This window comes from Alligator sinensis, unplaced genomic scaffold, assembly GCF_000455745.1.
Source record: "Alligator sinensis unplaced genomic scaffold, ASM45574v1 scaffold289_1, whole genome shotgun sequence".
NCBI lineage: Eukaryota > Metazoa > Chordata > Crocodylia > Alligatoridae > Alligator > Alligator sinensis.
Window position 1 is genome coordinate 3255657 of NW_005841881.1, and position 12300 is coordinate 3267956.

General features: G+C 42.8%; 1 protein-coding gene across 6 annotated transcripts in view; it reads left to right on the forward strand.

The window, feature by feature from the left end:
- STON2 (stonin 2) overlaps positions 1 to 5763 on the forward strand; it is a 118100-nt gene extending 112337 nt beyond the window's left edge. For all 6 annotated transcript variants that reach the window (XM_025196585.1, XM_025196586.1, XM_025196587.1 and 3 more), the window contains 2 exons: positions 717 to 919; positions 2853 to 5763. In XM_025196585.1, the coding sequence (XP_025052370.1) occupies positions 717 to 919; positions 2853 to 2936 (287 nt within the window). In that variant the 3' untranslated portion in view covers positions 2937 to 5763. The remainder of the gene's footprint in view (positions 1 to 716; positions 920 to 2852) is intronic.
- The last annotated feature ends 6537 nt before the right edge of the window (positions 5764 to 12300 follow it).

Genomic DNA, 12300 nt, shown 5'->3' on the forward strand with positions numbered 1-12300 from the left:
GCCTCTGTGCTTTCAAGAAGGGAACTCCCCAGCCTGTATGTATGCTGTGGATTCCTTCTCCCAAGGTGCAGCATCCTGCATTTGTCTACGTTGAACCCCATCCTATTCTCATCTTCCCACATTTGTAATCTGTCTAAATCTAGTTGCAGCCTCTCTCTCCCTTCAAGTGTGTCCACCTCACCCCACATCTTAGTGTCATCAGCAAACTTGGACAGCGTGTTTTCCACCCGCTCGTCCAAGTCTCTGGTAAAGATGTTAAACAGTGCGAGTCCGAGGACCGAGCCCTGGGGTACCCCACTGCTCACATCTCACCAGGTTGAGCACAACCCGTCCACCACTACTCTCTGGGTGTGCCCCATCAGCCAATTTTTTACCCATCCAACTGTGCGGGCATCAATGCCGCAGTCACTTAATTTATTGATGAGGATGGGGTGAAAGACAGTGTCAAAGGCCTTCTTAAAGTCTAGAAAGACTGTGTCCACAGCAACACCATCATCCATTTTAACTCACTGAAGTTGAGTTAGAGTAGAAGATGGTCATCCTTGAAGCTTGTTTTGGGAAGTTCGAACTGCACTGTAGCAACTAAGACTTTGCAGCTTGTCTTCAGTTTATTTTAAGAGGTGTTTGTTGCGGGTTTTTCCTATTTTGAAGTGCTACTTCCTAGATCTTGTTTTTGTCCTTATAGCAGTTTCAAGTTTTGTTTTCTCTCTTCCCAGCTTCTGGCCATCCCCACAGCTTTTTCTGCCATCTAGAGCTTGGTTCTGACCGGGAAGTGCCTTCCAGTTTTGTCCGCTATGTGGACGTGGAGTTTGACATGCCCACCACTTCAGCATCCAAAGCTGCCATTCGGTCCATCTCTGTAGAAGACAAGACTGACGTGAGGAAATGGGTGAACTATTCAGCACACTACAGTTATAAGGTAAAGCAAGCAGCTGGCCTTTGCTGAGGGCATATAGTTGTTGTATAACTTCATTTTTCTCTAAGTGAATTTTGTTCTGATAAAAGTGATGACTTGTCGTAAGTGACATAATACCAGAAGTAGCAGCAGAACTGTGCTTGTTGAGGCTTTTGATCTTTTGTACAAAAGGCCTTATATTTCTTACATTTCGATAGGGTATTGGAGGGAGCTGTTTTGTACCTTATGGTGAACATGGAAAGGATGGACTGGATCATCTTATGAATCCTTTGAACTGAATATCCATTGCACTGTTGCATGCAGTTGTGAGAGACTGGATCTGATGGAAAAGGTTGTCCCATCCAGTCCTGTGCTTCTCAGTTTCTAAGCTCTATTTGTTTCATAGTAAAATTCATGGGATTTTTTGGTATACTAGGTCCCATTTAAAATTCCCATTTTAACAATAATACTTGTTAGCCTGAAGGACCACCTGTCAGGATGCTAATTAACCCAGAGGGTCATTAATCTTCTATGACCCACAGGTAGTCAGGTTCAGGGCATTAAAGTAAGTTAATTTCCCTGAGCACTGATCTACTGCCCGACCCCACTCAGAGTTTGAAGGAGTAGCTACACACTACAACACAGGTAGGTTGAGCAATATAAGCTGTATTACACAACAAAACCCGCTCAACAACTACCCAACGCAATAGTCCTGTCACACCCAAGCTGCGACACAATAAAATGCACCCAACAGGGCAATAGCCTGAGCACATCCCAAACCCAATGCCCCTGGTCACACAACCAGTCGACTACACATTACAATGATCTTTGGTCACTACGCATTTAACTGCTATGCACCTTTACGGACAACCCAGAAACAAATGGCAGCAAGAACACCCTGGGCCTAGTCAGCAGGAGAAACCCTCTGATAGTCCCTAAGGATTTCTAGCTTTTCCCTGCTTAGGTACTCAGCACCTCAAATAGGGAAAGGGTGACACTTTACCCAACTGCAGCTTCCCAACAACCAGGTCACAGCAAGGAACCTGCGCTCGACGAACTCCTGCACCCTGAGAGCCTGGAGCCAGAACTGTCCAGCCAGAGTAAGAGCAAGTCCCTGCCTCTGCCGTCTGCTCCGGACAGGATTTATAGCCTTGTAATCATGCAACCTGTCACTCGCCCAATGGTCCAATCATCGCCCTTTTCACAATACCCAACCAAATTCAAACCTGGGCAATACTTAAAAGGACAAATCAATTCAAACTATTTCAACTCAGTACAAGCAACATTATCATAACTGTCTTATTAATTAACATATCAACATAGATAGACAGTTGCATTACCATTATACACTACCTGTGCCCAGACCTTAAAAGTAGGTCATGACTTTATCACGGTTGAGAGTTCGAACCCTCTAGACACTTCTCACCTCTAGTCATATGGTGCATGCGTGGACTTCCACTGTTCTTCAAGCCAAGAAACAAGGCTCTTCTGAACATCTCGGAACTTCAAGGAAATTTGGATTCAGCTTCAAATTTGCTTTTGCAGTTTTGGTTCTGGGCTTGGATGGAAAACCAGAATGGGGTTGGAACTGCTACCAGTCTGGATGTGGCCAAAATCATGACATTCCTCTCTCAAAATGGCAGGAATCTTCCAAGATAGCAAAAATAGCACACAGTTGCCAACAGTCTGGATGGTACAACTGTGATCTGTTCAAAATGTGAAAGCACTGTTGAATCCTAAACTCTAGCCATGGTTTGATCCCAAGCCTAGACATGGAAAACGTTTTAAACCTAATCTAGCTTTCCCTTCTCAGCTATGGTTGAGAGCATGTTACCTTCCAACCTCTAGGATGATCAGAAGAGTTGAGGTGGCTTGAGATGAATAAAACATAGAAGCTAGTTAAACTTTTTTGTTATTTTCTTTCTCATTAGTGATTTTTCTTTTTTTTTCTCATCAGGTGGAAATTGAACAAAAAAAAAGCTTGGATACAAATCTAAAGGGAGAAGAAACTGAAAACTCCAGTGAATGTGCCATTCAGTGAAGGGAAGACTCACCTGTGACATTCATGAGAGGAGTAGTAGTATCAACCCAGCTGAAGAGAACTACAGCACCTTGTTCCTGCTGCAAGTACAAGGCAGTACTTTTAAAATAGTTCTCTTCTGCGTGACATTATTTTGAGTTTTCTGCTCACTACAAGTCGTATTCTGAGAGGAAACTCCTTGATGGTTTGTTTAGAACAGCCAAGGGTCTTCAGTGGAATATTTTACATACCTTTGGTGTATGGATAAAAAAGATTTACAATACATTCAAGCCTGCCGCCTTCTCTGCCTTGTCACCATTTAGCTTTCTGCACTGAAGTATGGTGTGCTAACAACCACAGCCAAGATAGAAAGCAACTGTGTCCTCGCTTACAAGTCTTTTCCTCCAAGTTGAATGTTTTCTTGTAAGCTGTTGGTCTGGTTATCAGTAAAGCTCTCTCTTTTTATCTGCAGAATACACATGAGGAGCAACAAAGAGAAAGAGATACGGTCATTATTTTTTAAAGTAATCAACAGAGGGAAGTTAGAGAACCCTGAACTTCAGTCTAGAGAATCAACAGTCCCTCCATCTAAAACAAAGGGAACGCCAAGCACATGAACAACTGGTTATCATCTTTACACTCACCTTAACCAATCCACTAACCAGAACATTAAGGTGGATTTTCCTATGGTCCTAACTAGTCATAAGAAAGACCCCTCTGCTCTCTACGGTTTTCACTTGCTGGTCAGGGTACTTTCTTTATCTTGACTTAATGTGATTATAGCTGCTATTACCAGAGGTTGTGCAGAGCAACAGGGATGATATAGAAGGGGCATTACTACAAGTAGATCATTCCTGCCTGGAAAGATATTTGAGGGAAATAGATTTTATTTTGATATTTTCTTTGATGTTTAAGGGGACTAGTTGCTTTTTCATGCCCAGAACGAATCTTGCTTTAACATGAAGGATTTTGTGTTCCTGATACTCTTTGGAAAGCATAATGAAGAGTAAATGTTGCATTTTCCTGTTCTTGAGGTACACTTTTGCTTTCATGTTCCATCTGAAGTCTACAACACAACAAATCCATAAGCTACAGACAAAAGATGCCGTTAACTTTATAAATTACACAAACAGGTCCTAAAACTTTAGTTCTTCAACTTTAAAAACACATTCCTCTGCCACACTGAACTAAAGATCAACTTTTTACTGAAAGTAGTGGCAAGCTCCTCTTGTCTCCCTACACCAGGCTGTAAAAAACAAAATCACTCACTCAGACACATCTATCATTGAGTCATAAGATGTTCATAATACCTAATTTTCACAACCGTGGGCATGATTTATTTGGTCTCTTTTTCAAAAATTAAATAACTAAATAATAACCATAACTTATTCAACCATTTAGCTTTTTTAAAAGGACCCTGTTAACTTGCAAATCAGACATTACAAATACTTATCAGTGTGACTGACACACTATTTTAATTAAATTTAGAGACTTTTAAACTTTTAAATTTATTTTCTGGTATTTGCATTTCACTCAAGACTGTATTAAGAATTAACTTTCGCTTTTGATCCCTGGTTATTTTTATTCTGAGTCTCGTGAACAGTGTAGCAATGTTTAGGTTCCAAATAAAACATGGGATTATTTACATTCAGACAAAAACTGTTTTTATTAGAATTTAAAAAAAATGTGGGAGCCTTTCAGATGCTCTTTTTATATACTTCTAAATGTTAGGTCTAGATTGTTTTGATGCTATCTGTTTTAAATTCAAAATTAAGGAAGAAAGGCGCTTTTTTTTTTCTTTTTATGCAGCTCTAAATGTAGCATCTATGGCAAAAATACATTGCTAAAATGGACTAAGGGTCACAGTGCCATGAAGACCTGTACCTGGGCTTGGCATAGTCCAGGGGTTCCCAAACTGTGGTACACTTACCCCTGGGAGTATGCAAGACATTTCTGGGGGGTACACGGAAGAAATTGTCTAATGGGGGATTTAATTTTTATTGTAATAATAATTGGCATTTAAGGGGCTAAAATATAAAACGTAGGCTGGTAGGCATATGTGGGCAGCTGGTAAATCTGGAAGGGGGTACACAATAAGAAAAAGTTTGGGAAACTCTGGAATCTTCTATTACAAGTGGTCCTACTGAATCCAAAACAGCTCTCCTCCATTTCATTTGGTATCAAGTATTTTCACGGTCTGTCTATAATCAGGAACACTAATACCTCCTGTAAAGCAGTTTGAGATCTGTGGCTGAAAAGCATTGCTGAAGTGCTAAATCTGATTATTATGTATGAACTAGGGTTGCATAAAGTTAGAGGCGAGTCTGAAACTTCCAAACATCTTTTATGTCCAAGAGGTGGTAGATTTGAATGCTGAGGCCAGATGTGAATGTCATTATTGACTCTATGCTTCACAGCCAGATGGCTCTTAGCTTGGATTTTATGGCTTAGGCCCCTCCCGTAAGCAACATGAAATTTGACTTCTCAAAGCTAACATTTTTCTGTGCTTCAGATATACCCAGCTGGCTTTTCCCCCTTATTTCCTGTATTCTCTGCTGCCCCCAGATCACTGGTTTCTGAGAAGGAGCAGAAGGAGAAGTAACAGTGCAGAAGTGAATGTGCTCTCAGGGTATTTCTGAAGAAGTGTCAGAGAGCTCTTGTGAAAGAGCCTGGTCTTACAAAATTTCTAGCCCAGATTTGCAGACCTCAGAGTTCTGCCTAGCTCATACAGGTGAAAAGCAACCTGTTCAAATTTGCTGATGATACCAAAATTTGGGGTGAGGTGGGTACGTTAACAGGGAGGGAAAGACTGCAGAAAGACCTGGATAGGTTGCAGGGGTAGGCTAACAAAAACAGGATGCGTTTCAATACAGACAAGTGCAGGGTGCTGCACTTGGGCAGTAGTAACTGGCAGCACACTTATAAGATGGGAAACTCCCTTCTTGAGAGCACGGAGGCAGAAAGGGATCTTGGAGTCATCACTGACTCCAAGATGAACATGGGCCGACAATGCGAGGTCACGGTCAGCAGGGCTAACCAGACCTTATTGTGCATCCACAGGTGCATCTCAAGTAGGGCCAAGGAGCTGATCCTCCCCTTCTACACGACACTGGTCAGACCGCAGGTGGAGTACTGTGTCCAGTTCTGGGCACCCCACTTCAAGGGGGATGTGGACAACATTGAGAGGGTCCAGAGGAGGGCCACTCACTTGATCTGGGGACAGCAGGGCAGACCCTACAATGAGAGGCTACGGGACCTGAACCTATTCAGCCTTCACAAGAGAAGGCTGAGGGGGGACCTGGTGACCATCTATAAACTCACTAGGGGGGACCAGAAGAGTTTGGGGGAGACTGTTTCCCCTAGCGCCCCCCGGGATAACAAGGAATAACGGCCACAAGTTGTTGGAGAGTAGGTTTAGATTAGACATCCGTAGGAACTACTTCACAGTTAGGGTGGCTACGATCTGGAACCGACTTCCAAGGGAAGTGGTGCTGGCTCCTACTCTGGGGGTCTTTAAGAACAGCTTGATGCCTACCTGGCTGGGGTCATTTGAGCCCAGTTTTCTTCCTGCCCAGGCAGGGGGTCGGACCTGAAGATCTACAAGGTCCCTTCCGACCCTACTTCTATGATTCTATGATACTGATGCTGAACTTTGGCATGCTTTGTCCTATCCTAGTGACAGATAAATATAAGATATGATTAAGCAACCAGATTTGACAGTCCTGAAAAGGAGAGGAAATTCAAAAGGAATATAGTTTCTTGTCTGTTTTAAGCAATTTACTATGTACAGCAATCCAACCCAGGACAATTTATCCCCAACAAATTGGGAGATGCAGACACTGGAGTTTTTTGTTTCTGTTTCATTTCTCTGCTTCATTTTCTCTCTCTCTCTCTCTCTCTCTCTCTCATTTAATTCAAAGTAAATTACAGAAGTCAGAAGCCTAATGGAGTTAAAAGAGTGAAATCATAATTGGGTCCTGTAGTTGGGGAAAAATAATTTAATTCCTTTTTGATCCTCAGAGAGCATCTCTTTTATATTTTTCTGAGTTTATCCAGTCAGATTTGCTAGAATTCAGCACCAATAATCATGCCAGAGTTTGAAAAAGAACATATCTCACTTTGATCCCAGAATATGTAACTAGACTTTCAAAACAACTTTGGGTACTGGATTCTTCTGAAAAGCTAGTCCTAAAGATCACAAGCAGGGCTGCTGGATGCTAAAACCTTTTGTCAATCTTGTGCCAAATACTAGTGCTGAGCACTTGAAAACCTGGGTCCCAGTGCCTTTAGAGAGCTCCAGTTTCCTTGCATGATTGGCCACATTGCCAGTCAGTCAGTATTTCTCATTCCTTCTGCCAGCATGCAGTTCTGCATGGACTGTATTCTCCATCTACTGGTGCTGAGCACTTGCATCTACCAAGCATGCAATGGTAATTTTGATAACATTGATTGGATGGTAAAGGCAGGCAAGAGTTTCCTCACACCCAAGAACAGCAGAAAGTGCTTAGGCACAGCATCTTCATATCATGGGAATAATTGTGCCGTCTCTAGGAAAATGTACCTTTAAAAGTCTTCCATTTAACATGCCCTTTCTGTGTGATATGGTCTTTGGCAAAAATATGCCTGCAAAGCAATTATACAGTTACATAATTAAGCTATTCCCAGTCTGACTCTCCTTCCCTCCCTATTCCTTTTCCTTGTTCAGTTCCATTTTTGTAGACTAGTAAGACTCAGACTGCAATAGGAATATCTTGGAGGGAAGATCCACATGTTTAGAAAAACAGAAATTGGATCAGAATGATGGAAATTAAAGTCTCCATATAACTGAACTCCTCTTAGTGATGCTCTCTGTACTGAATAACTCTGTCCTTTGTTATTACAATAGCCGTAGGCTGCGGAACAGGGTGGGCCACCCGGGCCATGACCCGACCAACTTTTAGCATATTAATTTAGCTAGCAGTGCAGTTAAAAAAAAAAAAAATAGCTATACAGTTTTAACCAGAATGACAATTGCGCGTTTGTGGGTTATATAAATTAATGTGCTAAAAATTGGTCGGGCCACAGCCCGGGTGGCTCACCCCATTCTGTGACCTATGACAATAGCTGAAAGGTAAATTAATCTGAAAAATGCTCTAACAGATAGATAATACCCGCTGTGTTTTAAAGTTCCTATATTCAGGATAAAACTAATCAATCCTCATTAAGGACTGGGGAAATTAAAGTCTTATCACCATTTACAGTCATATAAGCAGAGCAGAGGTATCATGACATGCCATATATTATGACAATGAGCTGGCTGGAACATTTACTTGCAGTCTAAGACCTAAAGGATCTATACATCCACTTGACTTGCTAGCTGCTGACTGCTTCCTGATCACCTCACTACCTAGTTAATGGATCAATTTAATTAAAAATGGTCTTGAAGTTGAGAGGAGAAAGAGTCTGAGAACTAATATCCAGTTCTGAGGCCCAATTATTTTGCCAGTTGCTTACATGAAATGCCCGTTCACTTCACTGGCCTTCCAGACACAAAACAATCATGCCCCTGATCTGTTACCTTAGTCCTAGGGGTTGGCAAATTCCAAACCTGTGCCAGATGAAGGGACTTAATCTATTTGGGAGATTAATGGAAGCCACTGGTTATGAAGAAATGCATCCCATCTTCTGTTACTTAGCTTAAAGTTCCCTTCTGACCCCTGAAGCTGTCTGGGATAACAGGACTTAACTGTTCCTAACCTTTTTTGCCTCATCCATCCATCCATTCATCCACCCATACAATTCACTCTTTGCACTACTGTGAGTGACTGAGTTGATTATTTTGTAATGTATTCCTACATTTTCTCTTTTTTTTTTGTAAAATAAGAAAGTCTACACACTGGCTAACTGTAGAGGTGCTTTCATTTTGTTATGTTCTTTTTATTATAGCAGTTCTGGAGTGGGATGTCATTTTTGTTTGAACTGTGGGAAAACTGTTAAATAAATGTAAAGGCAAGAGAAATCCCCAGAGTTTTATTGCAAAACTGAAGTTGTGTCATGTATGTTCTGAATGTTGCTGCTGTGATTTCTCTATACCAACTCTCTAGCATTTAAACTGCTCTGAGTAGTGCGCATGTGGACATAATTTACAAGTGCTGGGATGATGCAAAGAAAGGGAGTATTTCAGCTAAATAACCAGTGAGATGGATCTGATTTCCAACGGAAGTTGTAGGAGGACCAAAGCTGTAATCATTTAATAGGTGTGCAAAGCACTGGTGATACACTGTAGGGAAGAACTCTGCTCTTGTGGGTGCATTCGGGGTCAAATGACCTACTCCTGTAGTCAACCTTTTTCATCATTAACTTAGGGACTACAACTTCATTTCAGATTGATGTTTCCCACAGAGTGGACTCCTTGAGTTTCTAGTGTCTATAAGTTACTGAGGCATGAAAAAAACATGAGACCAGCATCTGACTGTTGTCATCAAATGTTTGCGGGAAGTGAAGGAAGCTAGAAAGCAAAAGGGAAAACCTTTAATGAGAGCACCTGGGGTATATTCATTGAAGTTTAAAGTCCTCTTTACAATTTTTTTCTGAAATGTTGGTGCCCTGGCCCAGGGAGTATGGGATGCAGTACTTACCCCCTTGCACGGGGTGGCAGTGCAAGGAGGCAACATGCCCAGCAATACCTACCTCTTGCTTTGGTGGCATCAGCAGCAGCATGGGCTCCATGGGAGCTGCCATTCTGGTGCCCCCCCTCTGAATTGGCATCTGGGGCTCGTGCTCTACTCACCCCATCACCCCACCTTGTTACACTATTACTGGGCATGTTTGCAAATTTAGATAAGCCACACATCAATTCAGTGTGCTGCAGCCTCTGCCAAGGTTACTAGGACCAGCTTTACCCTGCTGTCTTCCTTGCAGCCACTCTGAACTAGACAGAGACCCAGGATATCTGGTAAATAAGAGAAAACTAGTTCTCTCTCACAAGGGCTGTACCACTTCCAGTATTATGTGACTGATTTGCTATCTTCCTTCCCTGTTTTCCAGATTGTGCTATGGTAATATTGAGGGTAAAATTAAAGCAAAGAAAGAGCATGTGAAATAATCTCCCCACTTGCTCTTCAAGTAACAAGCAAACCAGGAGAATTAAGTCCTTTTAGATTCATTTAGATGTGTAATGACACTTGAAACTTGTCTTTTGGGATGTGGTGGTTGGCACTTGAAATGGATGGATGAGGATGATATCTTTGTAACACACAAGTAGTGTTACAGAGAGAGAAAGAGAGAGAGAATACGAGACATATGGCCAGGTTGGGGCCAAGCAATTGGAAGTACAAGCAGTTGCCTTTGTAATAGTGCTTTCGGTATCCAGTCAGGACAAGGTGAAGTGTCAGCCGATAAAAGGCGATCATGCAGGAGCTCCATCACAGTGCACAGGCCAGAGCTAGACTCAAGTAGAACAGGTCAGTGGAGCCCTCAACTGGCAAGTAGACCTACTTGATTCAGCTGTGTGGTAAAATTATGGGCAAGAATGTTGACTCTGCAACTTGTCCTGGACCCTGCTAAACACTAGCTGTGGTCCTGTATGGAAAAGATGTATTTTAGCATGATTTGACTGACACCATCTTCAGAAAAATATCCTTGTTCCATATTGGTCGCTGCATTTGAAGCCTTCTAGCATCTGCCATGTTAAAACATGGGAGTTGCTAATGGTGTTTCAGTCAGGTGCAAAAGCTGCCTTATTTAGCCCCAAACTGCAGTGCTGTGAAGCAGGAGGCAGCTCTGCTGTTAGGCAGAACAGAAAAGGAAACACCTGCTTGCTTGCACGCCTGTTGGGGCATTATCAGTTTAACAACTATAGCAATAAGGAAAGTATCTAAATAGAAATAAAACAAAAACAAAACATGCAGAGGAGCTCCAGAAATACCCATCCTATCTGACTTTTTTACAGAGCTGGGGGAGAAACAAAAATTGCAAGTAAGAAAACTAATGTTATCTTTCAACCGTAAACTGGAGAGTACCATCCCCCTCTTCCTGTCTCATTGGAGTTGGGCTGCTATCTATCACAGAGCAGGAAATAAATGTCAGAACCACAAAGCTTCTTGGCAGTTGGACTGAGGAAAGGATGATGCTGGATGGGGTTGGCAGGGCAGTAGCAAAGGTCACAAAGACCTGTGACCAGACTAGAGACTGTGCACTATGGAAGATGTGTGACTCAAGGCAGTGAGGCTGCAGATATGACAAAGAAGGATTTGTGATAAACTCCAGTGTGGCTGGAGCTGAATTTGAGCCCCATAGTCAAGATTGGCTGGATGCACAGAGTTACCGTGAATATACTTAGCTAGACCCTGTTCAAGATTTTGAGGGCTTCCAATTTCTGTGTTCACATTTCTGCCTGGTCTGGAATGGGTTTGTGGATTGGGTTATTGATTATTGAAGGGAATAATGAATTTGAGTAGCAGGGAGTTTTAATGTGTTTTAATGCTATATATACGAGTTACCTGAGGAAATATGGATCTGTTACTCTCCAGGGGTCAAATTAGCAGACTGAGACCTGTGAGTCTGGTGCTTTTACTCGGCTTACCAGTGGCTCAATAAGGCAAGCTCTAAACTAGCTTTGCACCCTTCAATGGGATTTCAGGGAGTGTAAAGGACAGCCACTGGCGGGAATATTTGAACGCTGGTGGCGCACGGGGCAAGTCCCGGAGGACTGGAAAAGGGCCAATGTGGTCCCCATTTTCAAGAAGGGGAGGAAGGAGGACCCGGGCAACTATAGGCCAGTCAGTCTCACCTCCATCCTTGGCAAAGTCTTTGAAAAAATTAGCAAGGCTCACATATGCGAGAGCCCAGCAGGACAAATTATGCTGAGGGGAAACCAGCACAGGTTCGTAGCAGGCAGATCGTGCCTGACTAATCTAGTCTCTTTTTATGACCAGGTTACAAAATGCCTGGACACAGGAGGAGGGGTTGACGTCATATACTTAGACTTCAGGAAGGCCTTCGATACGGTATCCCACCCCATACTGGTGAACAAGTTAAGAGGCTGTGACTTGGATGACTACACAGTCTGGTGGGTGGCGAATTGGCTGGAGGGTCGCACCCAGAGAGTCGTGGTGGATGGGTCGGTTTCGACCTGGAAGGGTGTGGGCAGTGGGGTCCCACAGGGCTCGGTCCTTGGACCGATACTCTTTAATGTCTTCATCAGCGACTTGGACGAGGGAGTGAAAAGTACTCTGTCCAAGTCTGCAGATGACACAAAGCTATGCGGAGAAGTGGACATGCCGGAGGGCAGGGAACAGCTGCAAGCAGACCTGGATAGGTTGGACAAGTGGGCAGAAAACAACAGAATGCAGTTCAACAAGGAGAAATGCAAAGTGCTGCACCTAGGGAGGAAAAATGTCCAGCA